General features: G+C 39.6%; 2 protein-coding genes across 10 annotated transcripts; one reads left to right on the forward strand and one right to left on the reverse strand.

The window, feature by feature from the left end:
• Nucleotides 1-405: 405 nt before the first annotated feature.
• PPIL3 (peptidylprolyl isomerase like 3) lies at nucleotides 406-10,351 on the reverse strand. Of its 6 annotated transcripts, XM_006080507.4 has the most exons (8): nucleotides 10,289-10,326; nucleotides 9,960-10,027; nucleotides 9,375-9,450; nucleotides 7,992-8,066; nucleotides 6,102-6,195; nucleotides 5,458-5,525; nucleotides 2,783-2,901; nucleotides 406-756 (listed from the first exon to the last, which is right to left on the reverse strand). In XM_006080507.4, the coding sequence occupies exons 3-8, from the start codon at nucleotides 9,375-9,377 to the stop codon at nucleotides 630-632; spliced, it is 486 nt and encodes a 161-aa protein (XP_006080569.1). In that variant the 5' UTR covers nucleotides 9,378-9,450; nucleotides 9,960-10,027; nucleotides 10,289-10,326; the 3' UTR covers nucleotides 406-629. The 6 variants fall into 6 exon arrangements, with proteins under 6 accessions (XP_006080569.1, XP_025133753.1, XP_025133755.1 ...); XM_025277968.3 differs by lacking the exon at nucleotides 9,960-10,027 and having other exon boundaries at nucleotides 10,289-10,351; XM_025277970.3 differs by lacking the exons at nucleotides 9,960-10,027; nucleotides 10,289-10,326 and adding an exon at nucleotides 10,189-10,251.
• NIF3L1 (NGG1 interacting factor 3 like 1) lies at nucleotides 10,245-27,273 on the forward strand. 4 transcript variants are annotated; one of them, XM_006080504.4, is made up of 7 exons: nucleotides 10,245-10,381; nucleotides 13,183-13,643; nucleotides 14,494-14,656; nucleotides 17,360-17,486; nucleotides 19,658-19,796; nucleotides 21,922-22,005; nucleotides 26,861-27,273. In XM_006080504.4, exons 2-7 carry the CDS (start codon nucleotides 13,208-13,210, stop codon nucleotides 27,043-27,045), a joined length of 1,134 nt encoding a protein of 377 aa, XP_006080566.3. In that variant the 5' UTR covers nucleotides 10,245-10,381; nucleotides 13,183-13,207; the 3' UTR covers nucleotides 27,046-27,273. The 4 variants fall into 4 exon arrangements, with proteins under 4 accessions (XP_006080566.3, XP_044793039.2, XP_044793034.2 ...); XM_044937099.2 differs by having other exon boundaries at nucleotides 10,274-10,381; nucleotides 13,245-13,643; XM_006080505.4 differs by lacking the exon at nucleotides 10,245-10,381 and adding an exon at nucleotides 10,432-11,053.
• Nucleotides 27,274-27,804: the final 531 nt, after the last annotated feature.

Below are 27,804 nucleotides of genomic sequence, written 5' to 3' on the forward strand. Positions count from 1 at the left end.
AGGAGATATAACCAGTCTACCCTAAAGGAAATCAGTCCTGAATATTCTTTGAAAGGACTGATGCTGAAGCTGAAACTCCAATACCTCGGCCACCTGATTCGAAAAGACCCTGATGCTGGGAAAGATTGAAGACAGGAGAAGGGGACAACAGAGGATGAGATGGTTGGATGGCATCACGGACTCAATGGACATGAGTTTGAGTAAACTCCAGGAGTTGGTGATGGACAGGGAGGCCTGGCGTGCTGCAGTCCATGGGGTCACAAAGAGTCAGACATGACTGAGCAACTGAATTGACCTGAATAGGATGTGGACTAGATATGGTAGGAGTATGTAATTAGGGTGCTCAAAAATGCCTGGATTTGACACTCAGCATTTAAAAATGAATGTTTATATGAAAATACAAAGTTAAACACAGGGTTTTTTTTTAATTAAAGAAATGCATTAGATAATATTCATAGAATATGCTCTAAAAATAGGACTAAATACTGTTTGGCCCCTCTTGGTACCAGCAGCTCATAGACGATCTTAGTTATAAACAAGCTGCAATCTTTGACATAATTAAAGCTGAGTAAACCATAATAGGTGTGTTCCTTGAATAGTTAGCCCGTATTTGTCCAGGTCTATTATAGCTACTGGGCAAATGGGTTGGCATGAATAGTTATGTCCTTAATGTGTACATCATTAAGAGGTCGATATGTCTTCTCATTTACAGGTAACTTCTCCAGTTCATCTAGAGTCTCCAGACCATCTATCACCCTGAAAGAGAAACAATATAATGTTTGAAAATTTCCTACAATTGAAACATAATATACAAACACCTACAACAATTACAGTCTCTCTAAGAGAAAAAGACCAAGTCGTACAGTTTTTTTAGTTCCCTTGTTGAGTATACAGTAAGATATTGCTTTGATTTTCTGCCATAAGTAGGGCCCAAAATTCAGAAACAAAAATTCATGTTTATGCCTTTAGACAAAAGTAGCAATGGGCAGGAATATTCCCATCAAAGTACCTAAATGATGTATTCTGCCTCATTGACATGGATTAGCTACAAATGGGGCCAATACAACCAGTCAGAAGGTTTTCTTTGCTATAGCAAAAGCCTGGAAAAAGTATGTAAGCATGACAGTTATTATGAGTATTGCCCTGCACTGAAGGTTCTGAAGTGGGTAGCTCCTTTGTACTTTAGTGTTTAAACGTGGTGTTTTTATTTTTTGCTTTTAAACAACAGAAAGAAATATTGAAGAGAAGATCGACAGCTAAGCCCACTTCCAGCAAGCCCACTTCATGTTTCTATCAGAAAAAAAAAAAAAATACAGCTGTTTTTCTAATATGTTCTAGAAACTTAGTCTACTAAGACAAAGTGGCTTTTTAGGTTATACTTCCTAGTGCAATTTGAATCAATTCCTAAGACTTAGAGTAGGTACTTTAAAAATAACAGATTCCCATTTTATTTTACATTTCTACTAAAATGTTATTATAGCCAAAGCCTTTTGATTTTACACCCAAAGGTAGGCAGTTAAGGTCTTTACATTTTAAGTTTTAAAGGCTTTCCCACCTTCTGGGTCAGTAAGAGAAAAAAAAAGGGTGCAGGAAAAAGATTCCAGGCCAAAAAGGGCATGTAGAGTTGAGGTAAGTTAAGTATTTGGGAATGGGTACCTTTGAGAACCAGCAAAAGCTATGAACCATTTTCTCAGAAAAATGTGTGTGCATATACAGAAAAGAGTTCCAAGGAGTTACTAGACTAAAGGTTAAGAATACTTGTTCTAAATGCTGCAGTGTTTTTTAACCAGTTCAGTAAGATAAGTCCTACTAATTTCTAATCAATAATTCTGAATGGTGGGTTAGGGAGAATATAAAAGAAAGGGAGTATAAAGATTATCCATAATACACACAAAAACTACTAAAGGCTATAATATTCCTTTTCATCAAGTATTAATCTATAAATTAGACCTGCATATGGAATGAAAAAGAAAAGTTGTAGACTCTTGTATTTTTAATTAAACTAGCTTGGCACCCAAACTGTTAAATAAAACAAACTATAGAACTTTGCCTTGGTTTATTGAACACAGTAAATAATTTGTTGACAAACTGACTTCCTGTTGATTTATAAAAGCAATTCCCAGGGATACTGTATCTAATGGATTTTCTTGCAGAGACTGCTAAAAGTCTCCTCAGGATTCCATTCCCCTTTCTTCTTATTTATAGAGGCCTGATTTTATTGAGATGGCAATGTATCTAGCTGAAAAACATTTCCTACCCTCTCGTAAGTAAGGTCTGGATCTTCTAGGAAAGTTCTTTAAAAAGGGACTGATTCAGCTGGCAAGCACTTTTTGCCTTTCCTCCTCCTTTCTGCTTGGAACACAAATGTTCTGACTGGAGCTTTGCTGCCCAAATTATAACCATGAGGTGAATTTCAGAATGAAAGCTAATGATGGCTGAGAAAAAAGAAAGGCACCTGGGACACCAATGACATACTAGAACCACCATCCCATCATCTTGTTTAAGCAACTATTTTTCAGATGTGTTGATACAAAATGCTATTCTGAATGAAAACAATACATACTGTTAACTTGCATAAGATCCTGAAAAAAAGAGCTGGTGCTTCTTTACAAAATAACAGGGTGAGAGAGGTTGTAAATTACTCAAGGTCACATGGCTGTTAAGTGGTGGGTATAAATTTCGAGTACATTTAGCTCTCATACTGCTCTTTGAATACTAGTTATGCCATGATCACAGCCACTCATGCATCCTTTGCAGTGAAATTCCAAACCAGAATACTCACTTGCCAAATACTGTGTATTTCATGTCCAGATGTGGCTGCTTCCCATAGGTGATGAAAAACTGAGATCCATTGGTATTTGGGCCATTATTAGCCATAGATACAACACCTCTAACACTGTGCTGAAGAGAACAGACCAAAGTATTAATTGTTTTTACATAAACATTCCAAATATAGGACTGAAACAAGACATGCACTCTTCACCTTCCCAATATTTAAGAGATCAAGAAAACACGTAATCAGTTTCCATCAGGGCTAGTCCAAATGTTCAGTTTCTGTATGATCTGTATCTCTGGAAACTTGTATGTAAATTGTTTATATACCAAATCATACTCTTCGATTTCATCTTTGGAGAAGTAGAGCCATGAACACTTTTGGCAACACCAGTGTATAATAGAAATAATCCTTACATTTATATTAAGGAACACTGTGCTGGTATGAAACCATCAGGCAGACAACAAAACCAAAATCCCCATAATCTCTTTACATATACACTGGACTCTGGCTAGTTTCTTTATCTGTAAAACAAGGGAGGTTGGACTAGTTCAGGGGTTTTCTCATAATTCAAATTCTCACAAGGGTTCGCAGATAGTAAATTGATAATTGGGCAGAATGTAAACATTAGGGAATGGTGGAATCTGGCAAAAGGAATAGTGTATCTCTTGCCTCATGACATTTATAATTTTTTTAAACCAATGGCCATAAAGAATGAATCTGTGGGTCTTCCACCTATGGGCAGTCAGTTCATAAACCCAGGACTGGATGATCTAAGGAAGGCCTTGTCTAATATTCATTACACTGTTATACAAGGGAATGTGTACAGGAGTTAAAAGGACTTTATCAATAAGACTGAAGACAGAACTGTCTTACAGGGAGATGCCTAAATATAAAATATACTAAAAGTAACTCCAATGATTACTCTGTCTGATGCTATTCATCAGCAGACACTAATGAGACAAACCACAGAGATGCAACTACATAGATATTAATGCTTTACTGTCTCCCTAAAAGGTGACTACCAATCAAATGTATTTGATGCATCATAAGAATATATGTACCACTTACAGTATAATAAAATAAGCAACCATTAACCTGTTTTCAAGCTTTAAGAATTAAAATTTACCAAATTGTTGCATATGCCGATATGCTCCTCTCAGCTATTACTTCAGCCTCTCAAAGTGGTAACTAGTATTCTAATATCTTTATAAATGCCTGAACAATATATTGTTTCCTTTTGCTGGTTTCTGAGTTCTATAAAATAGTTCATACTATTTTTAGTCTTCTAGAAAATGATTTCTGCAGTTAACATAATGTTTCTAAGATTCATACATGTATTATACATATTTCTTTCACTGTATAATATTTTACTACTGAATATACTACAATTTGTCCACTCAAAGATTGATGGACATTGTTTTTCAAATTTTGTTATTACAAGTAGTACTCTAGGAACACTCTTGTACATGTTTCCTAGTGCACATGTACATGAATTTCTCTAGGGTAAATGTGTGGGAATGGAATTTCAGGGCTAGAGTATATGACTATTCACACATCCTTAATTCTGGTATGTTAGAAAATAGTTCTTAACCTTGTTTGTGTAGGAATCACCAGGGAACCTTAAAATATAGTCACAGTCCTAATCAGTTCTCCTGTTTTTCTCAAGATTTAGGGAGGTAAGGCCCTACTCTTTTTTTTTTTAATTTAAAACTTCTACAGGTCAGTCTGTTACCAGCGAAGTTTGAAAATCACTGGTATAGTATGACAGATCAGTACCATGGAAACAGTTATTAATTAATGCCTAAAAAACTGTTTCATTTCCGATTCAGGAAAAGGGTGACTTTTTAAACAATTTATCACCTCCTAATCCCAACTTTGTAACAATATTTATTTATGATAGAAAAGCAAAAAGATAAATTATTCCTAGTCACCATTCAGAGACAACACTGAAGTGAATATTCTTAGAAGTTTTGCTGAGTACATTTTACTGTAACTTCAAAACAATATACTAAATTACATATTCAGATTGAAAGACCACACAATAAATTGTTAACTGATGTCATCTCTGGGAAATGGAACTTTTTTTTAAATTAATATGTACTAGTTTTTTAACTTTTAGAAAAAAGAAAATTCTTTAGAAAGTTTGAAAAAATACAAAGGAAATATAAGTATCTAATTTTTCTATGCTGCAGTTTTATTTATGTGCACTTCTCTGAGACCTAGCTGAGATCTACCATACACATTAAGTGAAATTAAAACAAATATTCAAATATCTAAGAGAAGATGATAAAAAGCCGGCGATTGATAATAGGCAATATTGCAACCAGAAGGTCTGACAGTCTCTCCTCCCCACTCTCAAAAAAGACCAATGATTCATGTCATTCAACATGAATTTTATAGTGAGACATGAAGCCCCACAGGTATATTACTGATTAAACATTTCAGATTGGACCGAAAGATGAGCTCACCTAATGTCAAGATTCATGTGATGGTGAGATTCCACTATATATTAGGCTAGAACTGACATTTATATTTCCTCTCGACATCACTTATCAAGCGTGAAAAACTACAAAAAAAGTATATTTACTAATTATTTTAACCTGTATTATTACAACATATGTATCAGTTTCCAAGTGTAAACACAGCATGAAAAAATAGATTCTGAAGTATTTTGGATATACCTTAAGATATTCACTATATTCGTCTTCAAACTTCTTGCCCCAGATACTGTTACCTCCCCTTCCAGTACCTATATTACAAGACAAACAAATGAAGTATCTAATTAAACGGAGAAGGCAATGGCACCCCACTCCAGTACTCCTGCCTGGAAAATCCCATGGACGGAGGAGCCTGGTAGGCTGCAGTCCATGGGGTTGCTAAGAGTCAGACACGACTGAGCGACTTCACTTTCACTTTTCACTTTCATACACTGGAGAAGGAAATGGAAATCCACTCGTGTTCTTGCCTAGAGAATCCCAGGGACGGGGGAGCCTGGTGGGCTGCCGTCTATGGGGTCACACACAGTCGGAGATGACTGAAGTGACTTAGCAACAGCAACCCTTTAAGTACAAATAAAATCTGATATATCCTTTCTTCCCCAAAATGAACTTTAAAGAACATAAAAACAAAGTATCTCTACAAAACCTCCCAACCCTCCTTATCAATATTGTTCATATTTTAGGACTTGATGCTAGTAGCTTCTGCTTAAAAATTTCCTGCTAAGGTAAGTTATAAAAACCCCACATGCTTTTATTTTTCTATTCTTTATCTAGTCTCTTCTTTATACTATATATTCAATTCCTTACGTATTACTGGAATCACTTACCTGTCGGATCTCCCGTTTGAACCATGAAACCCTTGATATTTCTATGAAATATACAGCCGTTGTAGTAATTACTGGCACAAAGAGCCAAGAAATTCTGGAGAGTAAAAATAGTAATTGAGAAATGTAGCAGAAACATATTTTAGATAACAAATGAATTTTATTTACTGAAAATACTGCAACAACCTATTTAAACAATGTCTTTGAGGCATTACTTTGGATAAAGTCACTGACTAAAACCCTCCAATAGCTTCCTTCTGTTCCTGAAAGAAAATACAAAACCCTCAGCAGAGCCTAGCAAGCCCTGCATGACCTAGCCTACTTCTGCGTCTCATGATAATCACTCCTTCCCTGCTACTTACTGTGTTAATCCCATCAGCCTTCTGAAAGTTTATTCAAAAAACACAGGCTTTCACACCTTGAGGCCCTGTACCTATTTCTATACCTGGAACGTTCTTTTTTATAAGTCCTTCCATGGAGATGCCTTCATTACCTTTCACACTCAGTTCTTAAAGTGCAGTACCACTTTCTTGGCTAGCCTTGCCCTATCTTCTTTTAAATAAATCCCTTCCCATTATTCTCCATCTCAATACTTTATTTCCTTCAAGGCATTATTTCCCTCTAGAATTACTTTTTTTTCTAGAATGAATTTTCCCCCTGCCTATCAGGTAAATATTAGCTCCACATGAGCAAGGAATGTCTCTTGTTCATCACTGAAGTTCCAGATGCTGGCAAGATAGCTTCTCATAAGCAAAATTGCTGAATGAATGAATATATATAGCTGACTCTTTTTTTCCCTTCTTGTATTTTTTTGGCCATGCCACGCTGCTTATGGGATATTCGTTCCCCAACCAGAGACTGAACCTACGCCACAGGAGTGAAAGCACCAAGTCCTAACCACTGGACCACCAAGGAACTCCCTTTTTCCTTCTATCCTTGTTATTTAAACAAGTGAAATAATATATGGAACAGTTCCCCTATATTTCTTGAGAAAAATGAGCCAAAAGAAAAAGATAAAAAAAAAATATTAAAAAAAAAAGATAAAAAAATAAAATTAAAAAAAAAAAGAAAGAAAAAGATACCAGCCACACTATGGTAAGAGAAAAATTATCTACCCTTTCTTTAATTCACTTTAACATCAGAAAAAGAAGTGTAGGACTTCCCTGGTGGTCCAGTGGTTAAGAATCTGCCTGTCAATGTTGGGGACACAGGTTCAATTCTTGGTCTGGGAATATTCTATATGCCAAGGGGCAACTAAGCCTGTGTGCCACAACTACTGAGCCTGTCTGCCAAGGGCCCATGCTCTACAACAAGAGAAACCACCACAAAGAGAAGCTGCTGCTGCTAAGTCGCTTCAGTCATGTCTGACTCTGTGCGACCTCATAGACAGCAGCCCACCAGGCTCCCCCATCCCTGGGATTCTCCAGGCAAGAACACTGGAGTGGGGTGCCATTTCCTTCTCCAATGCATGCAAGTGAAAAGTGCAAGTGAAGTCGCTCAGTCGTGTCTGACTCTTAGTGACCCCATGGACTACAGCCCACCAGGCTCCTCCATCCATGGGATTTTCCAGGCAAGAGTACTGGAGTGGGGTGCCATTGCCTTCTCCGCAAAGAGAAGCTGGTGCACTGCAAATAGAGAATAGCCCCTGCAACCAGAGAAGCCCTGCATGCAGCATCGAAGACCCAGCACAGCTAAAAATTAAGTAATTTATTTAAAAGAAAACAAAGTATAAATTAGATCAGAAATTATGATTGATGGTTTTTCTTGACAATGGTTTCATAGAAAAGTTTTCTATTTTTCTGGGGGGAATGCCATTTAAGTTAAGTGACTCGATTTCAAAATGGTTACCCTACTGAGTTAACTCATCTTTTATGCATACATTATGGTACTCACTTCACATGTTTTGGGTGTCCTTTCACAGAAGACTTCTATTTTAATATCACCTACATCTGTATGCAATGTCACCGACTAAAAAGGAGAGAGAATGTGAGAAAAATGAGATTTCTTCAGGTGATTTTGTGCATTGTATCATTTCCATAACTATAAAGATGACTATCTGAATAAAAACAGAAAGAAACACCATTTCAGAGATGATCTATCCATACCGTAGCTTTTGAGAGATAAGTTGCATTTCTTCAAAATTATTTCAGCAGTAGGAAAAAAAAAATTCCAGAGGAGAAAGGTAAATGTTTAGGTAAAATGGTATCTATGCTAAAAATTTGGGAGCAACTACTATGATGGCTTCCCTGGTGGCTCAGAGGATAAAGCATCTGCCTGCAATGCAGGAGACCTGGGTTGAATCCCTGGGTTGGGAAGATCCCCTGGTGAAGGAAATGGCAACCCACTCCAGTATTCTTGCTTGGAGAATCCCATGGACAGAGGAGCCTGGCGGGCTACAGTCCACGGGGTTGCAAAGAGTCGGACACGACTTGAGCGACTTCACACTCAAACACACTATGATGGAAATAATTATCTTATTCGAATTTTTCATCAATAAAAACGATTTTTATGTTAGCATGACTGACAAGCAATTCACTGTCATTAATATTTATTGAAAAATAGTAGGAAAAAGACTTTTACAAACATAGTTTTTTTTTTTTTTTACCATTTCCCTTATATAATTGTGAGAGTTGAAAAACAATTTCTTTCTCCACTAACGACATCAGACATAAAAAGCATCAGTGTTTTCAGATCCTAAATGTGCAGAGGTAACCAGAGTACTCTCTTTCTTGCCTTTTTGCTTCATCTGTTTATTGGTAGTCAAAATACTCCTTTTGTTACCCCATTCCAGAGAGGCTAGAAAGCTTCTGAGACTTCTTTTTTAATTTCTCTTTTTACAATAGTATCTAGCAGTCAGAGTATGACTAAGTTGAAGAAAGAAGGCAGGAATGTGTGTGTGTGTGTGTGTGTGTTGGTGGGGCACACTGCTTTCTTTCTATCTCCGACTCCAGTGTCCACCTTAGACCAAGAGCAAAAGGATCCAATGAAAATTATCACACCTGACTATGCTCTTCTGCAAGAACCCCTTTCCATCTCTATCTGTATGGTATCTTTTTCCATATAAAGGTAAATTCTGTGTTGTTTAAGTGAAAGACATAATTTAATTTTGCCTTTGATGGTTTTGTTTAGAATCATTTTACACTTTATAGTTCGTCAGCTTATTATTTGTTTTGTCATTGAAATTTCCATGCAGTTTTAATTCCCTTGATTTTCTGAAAAAAAAAAAAAAAATTTTTTTTTTATGAAAGACATTCATAAGAATTCCATAAAATTTACCATTTTCTTTCTTGATGGTTTCAGGAAGCACTGTTACTTTCTCAGAGTTTATTGAGAGAAGTTCAAGAACGAGCCTCTATTTACAAAACAAAAGAGAATTACATTCATTTCCCTCTCTTAACTCACACAAGCTCAGTTTTATGGCATATTTAAAAGAAAAAGTGTCAACGAGTACCCATTCTACCCAAGTAATAAAAATTCGGTTATGGAAGCCATCAGGCGAAACTAATCGACTCCAGACCCTCAAACTCCTCTTTCCCTGCTCACTTCTCAAGGGCCGAGTACATTCCCGCCTTGGGGTCCAGGCAATGGGTGTTCCCCTCGCCTGGAACATGTACACTCAGACATCTGTACAGCTAGTTTCCTCACCTCCAAATCTCTGCTCAAAAGTCTGGTTAAACCTGCCTTAACGATTTCCTTTTCTCACTGCACTTACCACTAGTATATTACATGCTTTACTAGTCGTCACCCTCCCCGCACAGAAAAAATACTAACTGTAAGCAGTCCAAGAACTAAAACACATAGCGCTCTGCAAGCACTTGAGTTAAGCTAATGAAACAATAACTGACGTTACCCCATACTTACTTAACCACTTCGATTAGCACAGTTGTTGTTAAAACAGCAAAGATGCAATCGTAGGTGCCCCCGCGGGTCTGTAGATTCGAAATGCCACCGGAAGTCGAGCAAGAGACCCATTAGAGAGAATGCCCCTAGCCTGTTCGCGTGCTCTCTTCCCCTCACCCTATCTGTAACCCAAACGAGAAGAACTAGGGAGAGAATGTAGGATTTATTCCCCACCAGGAACACATCTGACCTTGAAAGGGGGCTCTTTCAGTAATTACACTAGGACAAGAAGCGTTAATTCTGGGCAACCTCTAGCATTGCCTTGGGCTCAGACATAAAACGGAAAGTACCTCTTCCGCCCGGCTCCTGCGTCCCTCCTACTTTCACAACACCAGGAAGTTCCGCGCAGGACCGGAAGTAGCTCTCGCGGAGTCCCGGGACTGGTGAGTCTTGGGAGAATTAGATTCCGGCGTGGGTAGCTGAGCCTTCGGTTACGGGCTGTAGCAGCCCCCTGATAGCCACAGGGCAGAGATAGGCGCAGAAAACCGGGTTGCCTCGAGATAGGATAGGGCTCTAGAGGGGCCGGGGCCTTGACTCTCAGGTTTACGGCCTTGCGGTTTACGGCCTTGCAACCTGCTCTCTTCATTGTCCTGGAAAACGTCTGAAGTGGGACTGAAAAAAGAGGGGCGCAGTTTGCAGGCTGTGGAGTGGCCCTGCTAATGATACTTAAACAGCGCTGACTCTAGGCCAGGCACTTTCCCCTAGCTTTACGGTTAAATCTTGCAACAACACTGTGAGCTGGAAACTATTATTTCTATCCTTCAGAGGTGGAAACCGCAAACAGCTGTGGCTCTGGGAATCAGGCTGGTTTTAGAGTCTGTGGTCTTCACCAGGCTGGGCCGCCTCCCATTCTTGTTAATTGTGGCTTCAAGCTACGCAGCTTCGTTGTGAATGGGGAGTGTTTTGTTACCTTTAAGTCCTACAAATTTAACAGTAAATAAATCAACACCGGCGTGGTAGACCACTAGAGCTTCACTTTAGCCCTTGCCAGATTTAGAAGAGTCTGTAGAGTGGAGTAATTAGTATCAAGACCTGGAATCTGGAAATGGGAAGAGGTATGTGCTGTGGTGTGCGACTCTTTGTGACCCCATGGCCTGTAGCCCACCAGTCTCCTCTATCCATGGGGATTCTCCTGGCACGAATACTGAAGTGGGTTGCCATGCCCTCCTCCAGGGGATGTACCCAACCAGGGGTCGAACCCAGCTCTCCTGCATTCTCCGGGATTGCAGGCGGATTCTTTACCAGCTGAGCTACCAGGGAAGCCCGCAAGTGGTATAAGGACACTTAGAAGATCTTCCAAGACCCCAGTTCAAGGGTTTGTGGAGGTTCTGCATCACTCCAAACCATATTTTGAATAAGTGCATTAAATATTAAATATTTTTTGTGTACAAATAAAAGCTTAAAAAATTGTTTCCGAAGTTAATGAGTTACAAGTATTTCAATCAAAATTTAGTTGACTGCTTTCTTGCTAATTTGCATACCATGAAATGCTTTTCTTCAAAAAAGTTTTCATAGATACTCAATTTAAGAATTGAGCCAACAGTGTTACCTTTTGTATTGGATACAGATGTCTAGAAGGGTTTGACAGACTGCGGACAGGGTACCCTACATCTTCACCTCGCCCACCTCTTGATTCTGGCCTTTGTATGGCACCAAGGTGTTTGTTCAGGGGCAGCATCTCCTGCCCCTTTCCTGCCTTGACCTTGCCCATTCACAGTGACCCACCTCTGCATCTCATGGTTCTGGCTACTGATAAACCACTTAATTTTTTATATATAGTATCATTACTTTTTCTTGATAAAGCACCTCTTTTTTTGGCCATGCCCCACAGCTTGAGAGATTTCAGTTCTCCAACCAGGGATCGAACCCGAGCCACAGCAGTGAAAGCCAGAATCCTAACCACCAGGCCACCAGGGAACTCTCTGATAAAGCACTTTTTAATGTCAGTATATACCATCCTAACTCCAAAGTCTGCTATGATAGGGGAAGGGAAACTGTGTCTATGTATAGTAAGCATTTAGTGCTGGCCAATATTGGAGATACTGAGATACAGAAAAGATAGTTCCTGTTCTCTGGTAGCTTTAGGGGAGACAAACAGGAATATAACATTAATTAAGAGAATGTCTGGAGCAAAAGGGGAGACGCTGAAAGAGAAAGTTTGTCAAGAAAAGCTTTGTTTAGAAAGTCGAAGTGGTCTTGGAAGGAAGTGTAATATCTAGAGAAATGGAGAATGATGGTTGAAGGGTGAAAAGACTATGAACAGAGGGTGTGTGGGGAACAGGGAGGAGGGGATGAATGTAATTGTGTGTTATGTACCAGGCTTGTGCTCTGGAGAAGGGAATGGCTACCCACTCCAGTATTCTTGCCTGGAGAATTCCATGGAAAGAAGAGTGTGGTGGGCTACAGCCTATAGGGTTGCAAAGAGTCAGACACGACTGATCAACACATACACACACACACACACACACACACTCTCCAGGCTTGTGCAAGGTCACTTAAACATATTAATCCATTTACTCCTCTAGATGACCTATGAAGTAAGTTATAGTATCTCTGTTTTGTAGATGAGAGAACAAGCTCAGAGCACTTAAGTGACTTACCTGTGATACCAGTGCTGGTAAATGATAGAGCCAATATTTGAACTTAGGTATGGCTTTCCTGGTGGCTCAGCAGTAAAGAATTTGCCTGCATCTCAGGAGACGCAGGAGACGTGGGTTTGATCCCTGGGTCAGAAAGAAGCCCTGGAGGAGGGCGTGGCAACCCACTCCAATATTTTTGCCTGGAGAATTCCATGGACTGAGGAGCCTAGCCAACTGTAGTCCAGTGGGTTTCAAAGAGTTGGACACGACTGAAGCAATTGAGTGGGCTTCCCTGATAGCTCAGTTGGTAAAAGAATCTGCCTGCAATGCAGGAGACCCTGGTTCGATTCCTAGGTCAGGAAGATCCGCTGGAGAAGGGATAGGCTGACCACTCCAGTATTCTTGGGCTTCTGCTGTGGCTCAGCTGGTAAAGAATCTGCCTGCAATGCGGGAGACCTGGGTTTGAAGCAACTGAGTACGCATGCCATCATGTTTGGTTTTTTTTTAGTGTAAGACTACAGCTCTTTTGCTCATATACTTTGCTGTCTAAAAAGGTTTGAGTCTGTAAAGTGTACATGTGCTCCATAGTCTGTGTTTGACTTCAGATATTCAGTTTTGCCTGACTTCTGCATGTTGTCATCTCGTGTACGCCTGGTCGCCACGACAGCCCGCCTGGTCCATTCCCTGATCTACAGTTCTTCCCGTTCCTTCATGGATCTGAAGGCTCTCCTTTCCTCCTTGAATGACTTTGCATCCCTCTCATTTGCTGAGAGCTGGGACAATGTTGGATTACTGGTGGAACCGAGCCCACCACACACTGTAAACACGCTCTTCCTGACCAATGACTTGACAGAGGAAGTGATGGAGGAGGCGCTGCAGAAGAAGGCGGATCTCATCCTCTCTTACCATCCGCCTATTTTCCGACCCATGAAGCGCATCACCTGGAAAACATGGAAGGAGCGCCTGGTAATCCGGGCACTGGAGAACAGAGTTGGGATCTACTCTCCTCACACCGCCTATGACGCTGCTCCTCAGGGAGTTAACAACTGGCTGGCTAAGGGGCTTGGTGAGAAGCCTCTTGTTCTTTCATATCTAGTTTTTTCCCTGTCAGTGCTTTGGAATTTTATAGAGTGTCTTTTCAATAGTGTTTTAACCTCTTTAGGGATGGGGACCATTATTCTGTTTTTATATATTTTAAAATAATCTTACTGAAACCTGACAATTAAATTATATTTAAAAATGAAATTATATTCTTATTGAATAAAGACCACATTGGAAATCTTCATTTTTGGCTGAGCTTTGTGATTCCTTACTCAAGTGGCACAGTGCCTAGCACTCAGGCACTCCAGAAAATCCTGTTGAATTGAATTGAAAGCTCAGGCCTCTCCAGAATATACTTCATATATCAGTCAGATAGTTTCACTGGATTAGCTTATGCCCAGCACAATGAGGGAATTCAGTGTATGTGTTTTTAGCTTTATTTTTGATAAGCCTTTTTAGTTTCCTTGTGCTGGGCTGAAGCTTCTGTGATGATATAAGCTGGATTAGTGTGGTCAAGTGGATTATGAGCTTTGTGACCTGAATCATAGTTTACACAAGTAAATTTAGTAAGCAGTCACAATTCTATATGTCATCAGAAATTCGTGAGTCAGTCTTGTCCAACTTTCTGTGATATTTAAGAGTCTTCTGGAAAATACTTCTGAAAAGAAATATGATTCTGTATGACCATACGAAATCCTTGGGTTATGGGGACTATTGGGTGTATATATAAGGACCATGTTGTGTGTGTTTATTATAGAAGCATCTAAGAATGAATCTTTTAAAGAATACTCATTTCTTACAGTAGTAGTTTTTCTTTTTAATTTTTTAAAAAACCCACAAAATCTCTTTTAACTCCTGACAATTTTTTTTTCTAGGTGTTTGCACCTCCAGGCCCATCCATCCTTCCAAAGCACCTGACTACCCCACGGAGGGAACTCACAGAGTAGAATTCAGTGTTACCCACACCCAAGACCCGGACAAAGTCATTTCTGCACTGAAAGAGATTGCAGGTGTATCTGTTACTTCTTTTTCTGCTAGGTACAATATATTTTCCTCTTTTTGTGTATATGTTAAGAATCTTTCTTACAAATTCTATAAGCCTGCTATTTAAGTTTACAACAAATCATTTTCCTCAGGTGGAATCATTTTCCTTCGGTAGGTTTACAAAACAGCATTCTTCTCATTTGCTTATGGGTCCCTGAGGAGGAAAACTGATACCATACAGTAAATAATGATAACGCTTATTGACTATTTTCTATGCAGGAAGGACTATACCACACATCTTACAGTATTTCTAATCCTCCTGACAGTGTTGAAAGGTATTTTTACTTTAGGGTATGTAGATAAACCCTTGGAGAAGGCGATGACACCCCACTCCAGTACTTTTGCCTGGAAAATCCCATGGATGGAGGAGCCTGGTAGGCTGCAGTCCATGGGGTCGCTAAGAGTCGGACATGACTGACTGACTTCCCTTTCACTTTTCACTTTCACACATTGGAGAAGGAAATGGCAACCCACTCCGGTGTTCTTGCCTAGAGAATCCCAGGGACGGGGGAGCCTGGTGGGCTTCCTTCTATGGGGTTGCACAGAGTCAGACACGACTGAAGCGACTTGGCAGCTGCAGCAGCAGATAAACCCTAGTGATATACTGATAGTATAGGTTTACTTTTATCAATTCCCAGGAAATGATGATTCCTAAACACTTGAAAGGAAAAAATACGTTAAAATGCCTCTCAGAAATGCCAATCATTTATTTAATTAGATCTGAGATACCAAAAAATGTTGGGACTTATTTATGCTGTTGCTGCTGCTGCTGCTAAGTCACTTCAGTCGTGTCCGGCTCTGTGCTACCCCATAGACGGCAGCCCACCAGGCTCCGCCATCTCTGGGATTCTCCAGGCAAGAACACTGGAGTGGGTTGCCTACTAAAGCATTGTAAAAGACACATTATACAGAGCTAGGACTTAATAATTATAAAAAAAAAAAAAGATAAATATAGTGGCCTTTTAATAAAATGGAAACCTGTTAGCAGTAATCATGCCTTGGGTAAAGCTCACTGGCTGTGATACTGCCGCTGTGCAAAGCTAAAATGGAAATCCATATAGGCTACACCAAAAATGATTCTTCAGTGAGTGGTTTTTATGTGTAGATACATTATACTAAAGCCATAGTGAATGTCCTATAATAGTATTGGGGGATTTCAAGAACCTTAAGGAAAATTATTTATAAGATTTTGCGTAGATTTCAGTCATAGATATCTTTTACCATTCTGCAATACTGTGTAAACACTGAAATTAAAATTATGCAAATAAAGCATGAAAACTTCAAACAATACCAAAGTCCTCCTTGTCCCTTCTACTGAGTCCCAAGATCTTCAACTTGAGTTGTCTTTTCTTTTGTTTTCAGAGAAGTGGGTATCTTTCCAAGCATGTATAGGGACATGAAGAAATGTATAGTTTTCTTTTAGTCATTTTTTTTTTTTAATTAAATGGTATGCTGTATTTGCCTTTTCAACTTGTCATAGTAATCTTTCCATGTAGATTTCTTATTATGAATGTACTGTAATTTCTTGAAGCATTTAGCTTCCTAACTGGTGGACCTTTTAAAGAACTGAAACACCTTTAGTTTGGTTCCAGTTTCTCCATATCACAGGTAGTATCTGGGACTTTACAATTAGACTGGGGACCAGGCATTGTTTTTGCTTTTTCTTTTCAAATCTCTGCAGATGGTTCCAGTGTTGAAACTCCACTTCCACATTATCTTGTAAGGTATCTTTTAGTTCTCGAATTCTGTGATTATATTTAGAGTTTATGGTTAAATACAAAACTTTCTTGATGTTAGTTTTTTTGGAGGCTCTCGGATATTCCTTTTTAAAATTTTTTTTGGCCATGCCCCATGGCTTTTAGGATCTTGACCAAGGAGTGAACCCAGGCCCTGACAATAAAAGCACCTAGTCCTAACCACTGGATCACCAAGGAATTCCCAAGGGTATTGCTTTTTAAAGGGTGATTCAGGGACCCTCTGAATCATAAGCATAATGGGTGCTTTTGAAAAATGCATCACGTTGTTGTGTGGCATAAACCAATGCAATATTATAGCAGAATTATCCTTCAATTAAAAATAAACAAAGAAAAATGCAGATTTTTTGCTTTATCCTAGATCTGTGTAATTAGAATGGGATTTGCCTGAGAATCTGTCTGGGAAATTCTTGTATTCAATGATGTTTGAACATTAGCTTTTCTAGGGCTTTAAAAAACTTGTTTGCCCTAGCCCCATTCATAGATGTTCTGTTTCATTGAGTCTATAGAAGAGTCCAACAGCTGTTTTTTTTTTTAAGAAGCCAGCAAGAGATTTCTGATACACCACCAGGACTGAGAACAGTTCTAGACCAGGGGCTTCAAAGTGAGGTCCCTGGACCAGCACATCAGTGTCACCTGGAACTCGTTAGATAAATTCTCAGCCCCCACTCAGACCTTCTAAATCAGAAACTCTGAGGGTACGGCCCAACAGTCTGTTTTAATAAGGCCATGAGATGATTTTGATGCATGCTGATGTTTGAGAAACACTATTCTAGGAAACGGTTTGGAATTAAATCCTAAATTCCATATAAATCTAATCTCCTATTACAGGAGGTTGTAAACTATGGATTATTTTAAATATATAAATTTTTATATATGTATATTTTTATAAATTTATTTATTTGTTTATATTTATCCTAAACCAAGTGACTTTTTTTTGCAGGACTGATGATGAAGAACAAACACGGCTCAGTCTGAATTGTACTCAGCAAGCTTTGATGCAGGTGGTGGCTTTTCTTTCCCAGAATAGGCAGTTTTATCAGAAGACTGAAATTCTGTCACTAGAGAAGGTAATAAAAGATATCTTATGTTACGGTGCAGTTTTGTTTGACAAATTCATATGTAAATTGTTAGTTTAATAGGTTATTAACTATTGCCTAGAGTAGCACAAAGTGGTGATGAAAGCATGTTGGGCCCTGGAAAGTTTATTGAAAAGGGGAGATGTTTCAGGAATACAAAAATGTAGATATCTTAGTCCATTCAGGCTGCCATAATATGTTTGAACTTCTATAACAGAATACTATAGACTGGATAGCTTATAAACAACAGTCATTTATGTCTCACAGTTAAGGAGGAAGCAAAGTCCAAAATCGTGGCACTGGCAGACTCTGAGTGTTGCCGGATGGGAGCTCAATACATGCTTCAAAGATGGTGCCTTCTCTCTGTGTCTTCACACAGTGAAGGGGACATGGGATGTCTCTGGAGCCTCTTTTCTAAAGCACTAATCCCAGTTGTGTGGGTTCCAACCTCATGATCTGAAAGTACCTTCCGAAGGCTACACCTCCTAATCTATAGGTTAGGATTTCATCCTATGAATTTGAGGGGGCCAGAAACATTCAGACCATGATGGTACTTCTTCATGATTAGAGACTCAGTTACAGATTCATTCTCTTATTTTATACCCTCTGCCTGGACCATTTTATTCATTCCTTTAACTTGACATGTGATGATCCCTATGTCTTTACTTCCTGTCTCAGGATGCTTTCTTAAGGCAAAAGATAAAAATTTTTTTTGAAAAACTGTATTTCCAGCCACTTTCTGAACATTTTCCACTTACAGATCTCACAAGTATTTAAAATCCAATATATACAAAAACTGACCTTATGCACATAGAATGTTTTTAAATACAAGTTTTTTTCTATTTTATTGGTGACCCTAAGAGCTGTTTTATTTGCAGGGTTGCACAACTCTCCCTTGCTCCCATACATCCAAGCCCTGCTGATTCTGTCCCTAAATCTACAAGGTGTTTCTCCTCTCTGTTTGCTTTGCCACCACAGTAGTTGAAACGCTCATGTTCCCTCCCTTGGGGTATAAGACACAGTAAACTCCTGAGCGGGCACCTCCAGGAGATAGTCCAGGCTTTTCGGCTTAGAGTGTGTAGCCTTTCATGACTAGCGAGGACCCCTGTCTCCAGCTTCTTCTCCCTCCCCACCCTTGCTCTGCATACAGGCTATACTGTCTGCTTTTAGATCTGCTCTGTGTGCTCTCTCACACCTTGGCACCTTTGTACATGTTCTCTCTGTTTAGAATGCCTCAATAAATAAATAAAAAGGAAAAAAGAAAAAAATGGAATGCCTTGCCACATCTCACCATATCTCTAACCCACCACCCTGCACTTGACGTCACTCCTTTCTTAACTCCTTTCTGGTTTGTCTTCAAGACCCAAGTCCTTGTAGAAGCTTATTTTACTCCCCTTATTTCAAGTATGCACCTTCCCCCCGTCTCAACTCATCTGTTTTGTTACTCTTTTGTGATCCCATAAAAAAAATAGTACCTATCTTGGACTTCCCTGGTGGTCCACTGGTTAAGACTTGCGTGCTTCCTATGCAAGGGGCAGAGGTTCAATCCCTGGGCAGGGAACTAAGATCCCACATGCCACTCAGCCAAAAAAAAAAAAATAGAAAAAGAAGAGGAAACTACCTTCTCAGGAGACTGAGCTCCTAGAAGTCAGAGAATGTTTTTGTCAGGTTTGCATTCCTAAATTTTAGCTTGGAGCTACTTTTTAAAATTTTTATCTATTTATTTATTTATTTTTGGCTGTGCTGGGTCTTCATTGCTGCATGGGCTTTTTTCTAGTTGCTGTGATTGGGGGCTACTCTCTAGTTGCTATGGATGGGCATCTCATTGTGGCAGCTTCTCTTCTTGCAGAGCACTGGCTCTAGGGTCCAAGGACTTCAGCAGTTTCGACTCCTGGGTTCCAGAGCACAGGCTTAATAGTTGTGGTGCATGGGCTTAGCTGCCCTGCAGCATGTGGGATCTTTCCAGATCAGGGATCGAATCTGTGTCTCCTGCATTGGTAGGCAGATTCTTTACCACTGAAGCACCAGGAAAGCCCTGGAGCTAGTTTTATAGCAAGCTCATAGTACTCTTGTTTTATTGACCTCATATTTGCTCTTTGCCCTATGGAATTGTTTTCTAGGACTTATGACGTCCAGTTTTCCTAATTTCTGTTTCTCTATAGCCTCTACTTCGCTATACTGGGATGGGACGGTTATGCACACTGGATGAGTCTGTCTCCTTGGAAACCATGATTGAGCGAATCAAAAGTCACCTAAAACTATCTCATGTTCGCCTTGCTCTTGGAATAGGGAAGACTTTAGGTAAGTATGTCTTCTATATTTGTCCAGCGTACCTACTGATAATATTGGGCAAAAATGGAAACTTTTGGCTGTATCAATATGATAGAAATGTGTTAGCAGCTCTCAGAAGATGACTGGTTTACTTTATCGGTCAGAGTGGACAAGGTTATGCTGTGGTATACAGCCCGTCGGCCTAAACAAGATTTATTTCTCATTCACACTCCAGGTCCATCTCAGATCAGCAAGGGAGTCTGCTCATTGTAGACAGGTCTTGAAGAGGGAGGGTCTTAAACTGCAGTTAAACATTGTAGTCTAGAAATGATACGTATTCTGTTCAACTCATTGTTCAGAGTCAGTCAACCCAGGAAGAGCATGAAGTGCAGCCCTGCCACATTCCAGGAAGAAAGCTAGAAATCGTGATTGCTCCAATTATAATGCAGATCTTAAGTTTTACAATAACAGTACTGGTGATGATTTTTAGTAGGTGCTGCTATGCTCGGTGATGTAATTGCGGTTTGAGTTTTGTAGCCACTGCCTTCTCTCTTGGCTTTCTCCTGTACTTTGGGGAACAAAAGGAACGAGCAGAACATCTATTGGGCCCCTGCAGTGAGCCTAGGACTGTTCAGAGTGTCCTACGTGTGTGTGTTTCCACTGCGAAGGCAACAAGTGGAGTGCAGTTGTTATGAGCGTGGAGTCGGATGCCGTGGGTTCATGTAACAGTCATGTCTGCTGCATGACTTTGGCAGACATGGAAGTGGTGATACAATTCACGTGGCTGGCCCATGTTAAGTGCAGTGAATGCTAGCTATTCTTAGATGTCTGGAAAGTATTATTTTTCCTGTTGTATAGGTGAAAAAAATTGAGGTTTGCAGAGGTAACTGACTTAACCAAAATCCACGTTGGATCAAACAACTCATGAGTGCTCATTTCAAAGAAGGTGGGTGGCAGAGATGGAATAAGACTTCTGACCAGCTCCATTGCCCCTTTTTTGAAATACAGCTAATGAAGTGTCCATTCTAGAAATTAAGTGCTCAACACTTGTTGGATTTTGTCTTGAAAGTTTCTGTATTTCACTCTCTGGAGGATGCTCTTTTAGGAAAATACCATATTAAAAAAAAATGTCAATTAACAATGTTGTGTTAGTTTCAGGTATACAGCAAAGTGATTCAGTTATACATATGTCTATTCTTTTTCAAATTCTTTTCCCATTTAGGTTGTTACATAATATTGAGTAGAGTTGCCTGTGCTAAATAGTGGGTCCTGGTTGGTTATCCATTTTAAATATAGCAGTATGTCCATGTCATGCCCTAACTATCCCTTCTCCTTACTTCCCCACTGGTAACTATAAGTTCGTTTTCTATATATCAACTATACTCCAATATAAAATCAAAAGTTAAGAAAATATGTGTCAAATCCATTCCATAGCATCGTCTAAATGGCCTGTTTAGTTCCTTAGCTTCCTTACCTGGGGACAGAGACAAACATGCCTGCCTCTCACTGTCACCTGGAGACCAGGTGAGGTTGCTTAACTGAGCAGCACTGTGGTGAAGCCTAAAACTTAGCGCTGCTGCTGCTGCTGCTGCTGAGTCGCTTCAGGCGTGTCCGACTCTGTGCGACCCCACAGACGGCAGCCCACCAGGCTCCCCCGTCCCTGGGATTCTCCAGGCAAGAACACTGGAGTGGGTTGCCACTTCCTTCTCCAATGCATGAAAGTGAAAAGTGAAAGTGAAGTCGCTCAGTCATGTCCGACTCTTTGTGGCCCCATGGACTGTAGCCTACCAGGCTCCTCTGTCCATGGGGTTTTCCAGGCAAGAATAGTGGAGTGGGTTGCCATTTCCTTCTCCAGGGGATCTTCCCGACCCAGGGATCGAACCGGGTCTCCTGCATTGCAGGCAGATGCTTTACCCTCTAAGCCACCAGGGAAGCCATCCTGCCTTAGGTTAGCTCTGTAATACCAAGGAGTAGTCTGTTTGCTTATATGAAGACATGTTTTTTTATTTTTTAAAACTTTTTACACAAAATTCACATACCGGTGATAAGACTGGGAGAGAGATCTGTATTACATATTGGATTCTTGGTACAGATTGTAATATTAATACGAAGGGGAATTGTAAAGTGTTGGTCTCTTGTTTTCTTTATCATGAAGAGTCCCCAGTCAAAGTCGTGGCTCTGTGCGCTGGTTCTGGGAGCAGCGTCCTGCAGGGGACAGATGCCGACCTTTATCTCACAGGTAGGACAGCCTTTGGATTTTTCTTGTGTATCCCTTCCCTACCTTGGTTTGTTTTTTACAAGGTAAAAATTAACAGATTTTAGGACAGCATCTAACATACAGATGGATCTAATAAATGTTTTTTGAACCTGAACTAAATAAGAACTATGTCAAAATTGGGGACATACCACATACTTTGTGGAAGGAAAAAAATAATCATCTAATAATTAGATTATCTAAAAAGTGATATTCAGCATTTATTTAACCTATTTTCATAGGTTAAATAATAAATTCCTAAACATGATTTCTCTCAGATTTCATGTAAGTTACTGGAACACTTTTTACCTGTTGCCTTAGGTAGAAAATTGTTCCTCTTACTCGGCCCTGAAGGCAATGATCACTTTCTCTCAGTTCTAGCTCCAAAATCTTTCTATTTTTCCCCTTATCTCCGTCCAGGCATCCCCTACCTAAAGTACTTCATTAAGCCTCTAATCTTAATCTTCCACACTCCCCCAGAACTAACTTTCAGAAGTACAAGTGTGATGGTGTATAATATTACCATGGCTGAAAACCCTTCAGCGATTTCCTCCATGTGCCCTGGTGAAGCCTGAACGTCCCACCTCTTTCACGCAGTCTTGGCTCATGCCGTTTTCCCTGGCTAGGATGTCTTTTCTTTGCTTCTTGCTTATACTTCTAGTGATAAGCTCAAAGATACCTCCCCTGAGAAGTATTTTCTTGACAGTGTCAGGCTCCTGCCCCTGATGATCATACCTTCCTCTCCCAATTCCTGTCACTTTTTTCTTAATCTACAATACGCATTTCTTTAGGACAGAAATTGTTTGACTCCCAGGCTCTATACTCTGTCCTTGTGGGTAATACCTAATTGATAACATGGCCCATCATTCCTCCAAGGGAGTTGGAGGCACTTTGAACACTGCTGTTACCAGCTGCATTTCTACCTCTGGGCCTCTTGAGGGTTAGGAGACAGGGGCTTAAGATTACTTTACCTACTTCTAAAACTAGACTCAAGGGTCTTAAGCCCCTGGGCATTCCTTTGGCGTTACTAGACCGCTTCTGCCACTGTATGCCCGTACCTTATTATCTAGCATACTCCCTTACAAAGGCTGCCGAACTTGAAATAATGTCCTGTCTCTGGGAATAGGGGCAGCATCTTAGGAAGCCTGATGTATCGCTTTGAACCAATTAAAAGTGTCTATGACCATTGTCTCTTTTCTTTTCCTTCCTCCTAAAGAAGCAAGGGTTTTATTTGGTGGGGGTGGGGGCGGTTATTTATTTATTTAATTTTTATTGGAGTATAGTTGCTTTATAATGTTGTATTAGTTTCTGATGTACAGCAAAATAAATCAGTTATATATTCACTCTTTTTTAGATTTCCTTCCTGTCTAGGTCACATAAAATGTAAGACTTTTATAAGCCCTCAAATTTATACCAGATTGAAATAAACTTTCAGTGTATAGACAGTTTAACATGTTATAACATGATGTTTCTATTTTAAAATTTAACATTTTACTTTGAAGGAATTTTAGATCTATAGGAAAGTTGCAGTAAGAATAGTATAATCAACTCTTATATACCCTTCACCTACATTACTAATGGCTGTTTTTGGCCACATTTGTACATTCTGTCTTTCTATAACATCATATATGTGTGTATATATTTGTGCATGCATAAGTATTCAGTTGGTGGAAAAGTAATTGTGTTTGACTTTTACACGAACCTCAATTATTTTTTCATCAACTGCAGTTACTTTTGAACCTCAGTTACTTTTTAATCAACCTGAGTTACTATTACTTTTGCACCAACAATTACTTTTGTACCAACCACAGTTACTTTTGCACCAACCTAATATGTATTTATGTTTTCTCCCAAGCCATTTATAAATAAATTACAGATATGATGACCTTTTACCTTCAAATACCTCAGCATTATATCTCCTAGGAGCGAGGACATTCCCTTATATGACCATGTTATAATGACCAAATTCAGGAATTTAATGTTGTTAATTGATCAAAATTTATAGTATTTCTTTTTCAGATTGATGCTCAATTCTTTTTTTAAATATAAATTTATTTATTTTAATTGGAGGCTAATTACTTTACAATATTATAGTGGTTTTGCCATACATTGACTTGAATCCACCACGGGTGTACATGTGTTCCCCATCCTGAACCCCCCTCCCTCCTCCCTCCCCATACCATCCCTCTGGGTCATCCCAGTGCACCAGCCCCGAGCATCCTGTATCATGCATCGAACCTGGACTGGCGATTCATTTCATATATGATAATATACATGTTTCAATGCCATTCTCCCAAATCATCCCACCCTAGCCCTCTCCCGCAGAGTCCAAAAGACTGTTCTATACATCTGTGTCTCTTTTGGTGTCTTGCATACAGGGTTATCGTTACCATCTTTCTAAATTCCATATACATGCGTTAATATACTGTATTGGTGTTTTTCTTTCTGGCTTACTTCACTCTGTATAATAGGCTCCAATTTCATCCTCCTCATTAGAACTGATTCAAATGTATTCTTTTTAATGGCTGAGTAGTACTCCATTGTGTGTATGTACCACAGCTTTCTTATCCATTCATCTGCTGATGGACATCTAGGTTGCTTCCATGTCCTGGCTATTATAAACAGTTCTGCGATGAACACTGGGGTACACGTGTCTCTTTCAGTTCTGTTTTCCTCGGTGTGTATGCCCAGCAGTGGGATTGCTGGATCATAAGGCTGTTCTATTTCCAGTTTTTTAAGGAATCTCCACACTGTTCTCCATAGTGGCTGTACTAGTTTGCATTCCCACCATCAGTGTAAGAGGGTTCCCTTTTCTCCACACCCTCTCCAGCATTTATTGCTTGTAGACTTTTGGATCGCAGCCATTCTGACTGCCGTGAAATGGTACCTCATTGTGGTTTTGATTTGCATTTCTCTGATAATGAGTGATCACACACTGCAACTGTTCTAGTTCTCAACTTTGTTTTTAGAGCATTGGCATTTTTGAAGAGCATAGGCCATTTGCTTTTTTTGCCTATCTCTCAATTTGGAATGTCTGATTGTTTTCTCATAAATAATAACTTTTTAAAATTAGTTTTCATATCACAAAGCAGTATATACATAAGATAAATTCACACAGTTCCAAAATGTTAAAATGTCCTTCCTTGGGGAGGGAGGTGGGAGGGGGGTTCAGGAGTGGGAACATATGCACACCCATGGCGGATTCATGTTGATGTATGGCAAAACCAATACAATATTGTAAAGTAATTAGCCTCCAATTAAAAAAAAAATGTCCTTCTTATACGGTTAGTTGGGGAAACAGAAAATGTCTTATCCAGCTTACTTTAGATGTCTGTACTCAGTGAGGCATCACTTTGAATATCACTTCAGAGATGGGAAACCCCAGCCAAAAGACCATTTTCATCACCCTTCCTTTGAGCTTTACATATTAGGTCATAAAGGGTAGTATCCTAGGAAGACCAGCAGATGGCAGGCTTGCTCCTTGGAAATATAAATTGTATACTAATCCAGACAGCCAGACTGTCTTTCCCAAAGCATGACTTCTAACTGGACCAGTTAGTGCCTTTTTCTCCTTTCACTTTTTCCTCTACTATTACTTAAATTAAGATATTTTAAAAGGTGCTTGAGTAGAAACTAGTCCTTACAATTAGGGCTTCCCTGGTGGCTCAAATGTTAAAGTATCTGCCTGCAATGCCGGAGACCTGGGTTCGATCCCTGAGTTGGGAACATCCCCTGGAGAAGGGAATGGCTACCCACTTCAGTGTTCTTGCTTGGACAATTCCATGGACAGAGGAGCCTAGCAAGCTTCAGTCCATGGGGTCTCAAAGGGTTGGACACGGCTGAGTGACTAACACTTCATAATGAAATGATGTGTATTTGGCTAGGGGAGAGTGTGGGGAATTGAAATTGAGGGCTTTTTTTTTTCTTTTCTTAAGAACCTTTTTTTTTTAATGCCTTTATGTCTTAAGTATATTTCAAAATTGTGCTTTTTATAAAAAAGCCAAATATTCTTGTTCTTACATCAGATTCACAAAGTGTTTTTTAAAAATTCAAAACATTTGAGTTTTCCCAAAATCTTTCCACAAAAGATGAGATCCTCTTCTACCAGTAACTTCAGAATTTCTAGGTGTTTTGCCTGAGTCAAAGGAAAATACCTTATTTTTAATTTAGAAATAACCTTAAGCTCATTTCATTCTTATGAATTAGACTACAGTTGATGCTGAGAATTTTGGTATTCACAAAGTATAAGGGGCTTCCCTGGTGGCTCAGATGGTAAAGAATCTGCCTAGAATGTGGGAGATCTGGGTTAGATTCCTGGGTTGGGAAGACCCTGTGGAGAAGGAAATGGCAACCCACTCCAGTATTCCTGCCTGGAGAATTCCATGGACAGAGGAGCCTGGCGGGCTATAGTCCATGGGGATACAGAGGGTCAGACATGACTGAGCTACTAACACTTCACTTTATTTCACAAAGTATAAAGAAGTCTTTGGTGGGTAAGCAGTGGTCTTTTATTTTATTGTGGAAACCTTTTGAATGGGTGTTCCTACAGGTCAGTTCTGGCGGTATTAGATACTGTTGGGTGTGTGAATTTGGATACTTGCCTTGCATTTACCAAGGAGAAAGAATTTGGAATTCTCAGTGGGATGGTCTCTCTTTTTAAATTGGAGGACATGTAAGAAACATGCATATAACTTTCTAGATTCATGTGTAAGTTCTGCTGTATTACGTTTGCTTCATATAGGATGAAAACTTGGTATTTCTGCTGTTATGGTTCAGCACAGAACCATAGTCCACAGACTGTGTCTCATATTTAAATATTTGCTCTTTCTTTTGTTGGCAGGTGAGATGTCCCACCATGATGTTCTGGATGCTGCTTCCCAAGGAATAAGTGTCATCCTCTGTGAACACAGCAACACTGAACGAGGCTTTCTTTCTGATCTTCGAGATATGCTGGATGCTCACTTGGAGAATAAGATTAATATTATCGTGTCAGAAACAGACAGGGACCCTCTTCATGTGATATAAGGCCTGCAGGAACAGCCAGATAACACAACATAGAAAGCAGGTGGCTCCCAGTGTGAATCCATAACATGAATCAGTGGGGTTGGTATCCTTCCAAAAGAATATCTTAGAAGGTACATTAGCATTTCTGGTTTCTTAATCTGCTTCTCCCGATGTTCTGTAGCTCAGAAGATAAAAACTATAATGTAATTACCATTGAAGAATAAATATTATAAAGGACAAATTAAAGAATATACTGTGGAATATAAATTCATTGTAACTCTAGGAAATATGGAGTAAACCTGTTTGTTTAACATTCTTGGGAAATAGCTCAAGTAATCATCTCTTTAACTCAGTTATAGATGGGATGTGTCATTATAGATCTGTCTGTCCTTAGTTATTTTAAAAATGTACCTTTTCAGAAAAGTTTGTCTATATATGTATTCTTTTAAAACTTGATATTAGCTCACCTATATCTAGGTAGTAACCTTTGAAGGGTAGTAAGGTCTGTCTTTCAGAGAAGGCAATGGCACCCCACTCCAGTACTCTTGCCTGGAAAATCCCATGGATGGAGGACCCTGGTGGGCCGCAGTCCATGGGGTCGCTAAGTCAGACACGACTGACCGACTTCACTTTCACTTTTCTGCACTGGAGAAAGAAATGGCAACCCACTCCAGTGTTCTTGCCTGGAGAATCCCAGGGACGGGGGAGCCTGGTGAGCTGCCGTCTGTGGGGTCGCACAGAGTCAGACATGACTGAAGCGACTTAGCAGCAGCAGCAGTA

The sequence above is a fragment of the Bubalus bubalis genome, chromosome 2 (assembly GCF_019923935.1).
Source record: "Bubalus bubalis isolate 160015118507 breed Murrah chromosome 2, NDDB_SH_1, whole genome shotgun sequence".
In the NCBI taxonomy this organism is placed as follows: domain Eukaryota; kingdom Metazoa; phylum Chordata; class Mammalia; order Artiodactyla; family Bovidae; genus Bubalus; species Bubalus bubalis.

What these genes read in the sequence shown, in the direction of transcription:
- PPIL3 (XM_025277968.3), bottom strand. An exon ending in AATATAGTGAATATCTTAAG is followed by an intron (nt 2,902 to 5,457) that starts GTATATCCAAAA and finishes TGTTCTCTTCAG; the next exon opens with CACAGTGTTAGAGGTGTTGT. An exon ending in AAATACACAGTATTTGGCAA is followed by an intron (nt 757 to 2,782) that starts GTGAGTATTCTG and finishes TTTCTCTTTCAG; the next exon opens with GGTGATAGATGGTCTGGAGA.
- NIF3L1 (XM_006080504.4), top strand. Translation starts at nt 13,208, where the DNA reads ATGTTGTCATCTCGTGTACGCCTGGTCGCCACGACAGCCCGCCTGGTC. An exon ending in CTGGCTGGCTAAGGGGCTTG is followed by an intron (nt 13,644 to 14,493) that starts GTGAGAAGCCTC and finishes TTTTTTTTCTAG; the next exon opens with GTGTTTGCACCTCCAGGCCC. An exon ending in AAATTCTGTCACTAGAGAAG is followed by an intron (nt 17,487 to 19,657) that starts GTAATAAAAGAT and finishes GTTTCTCTATAG; the next exon opens with CCTCTACTTCGCTATACTGG.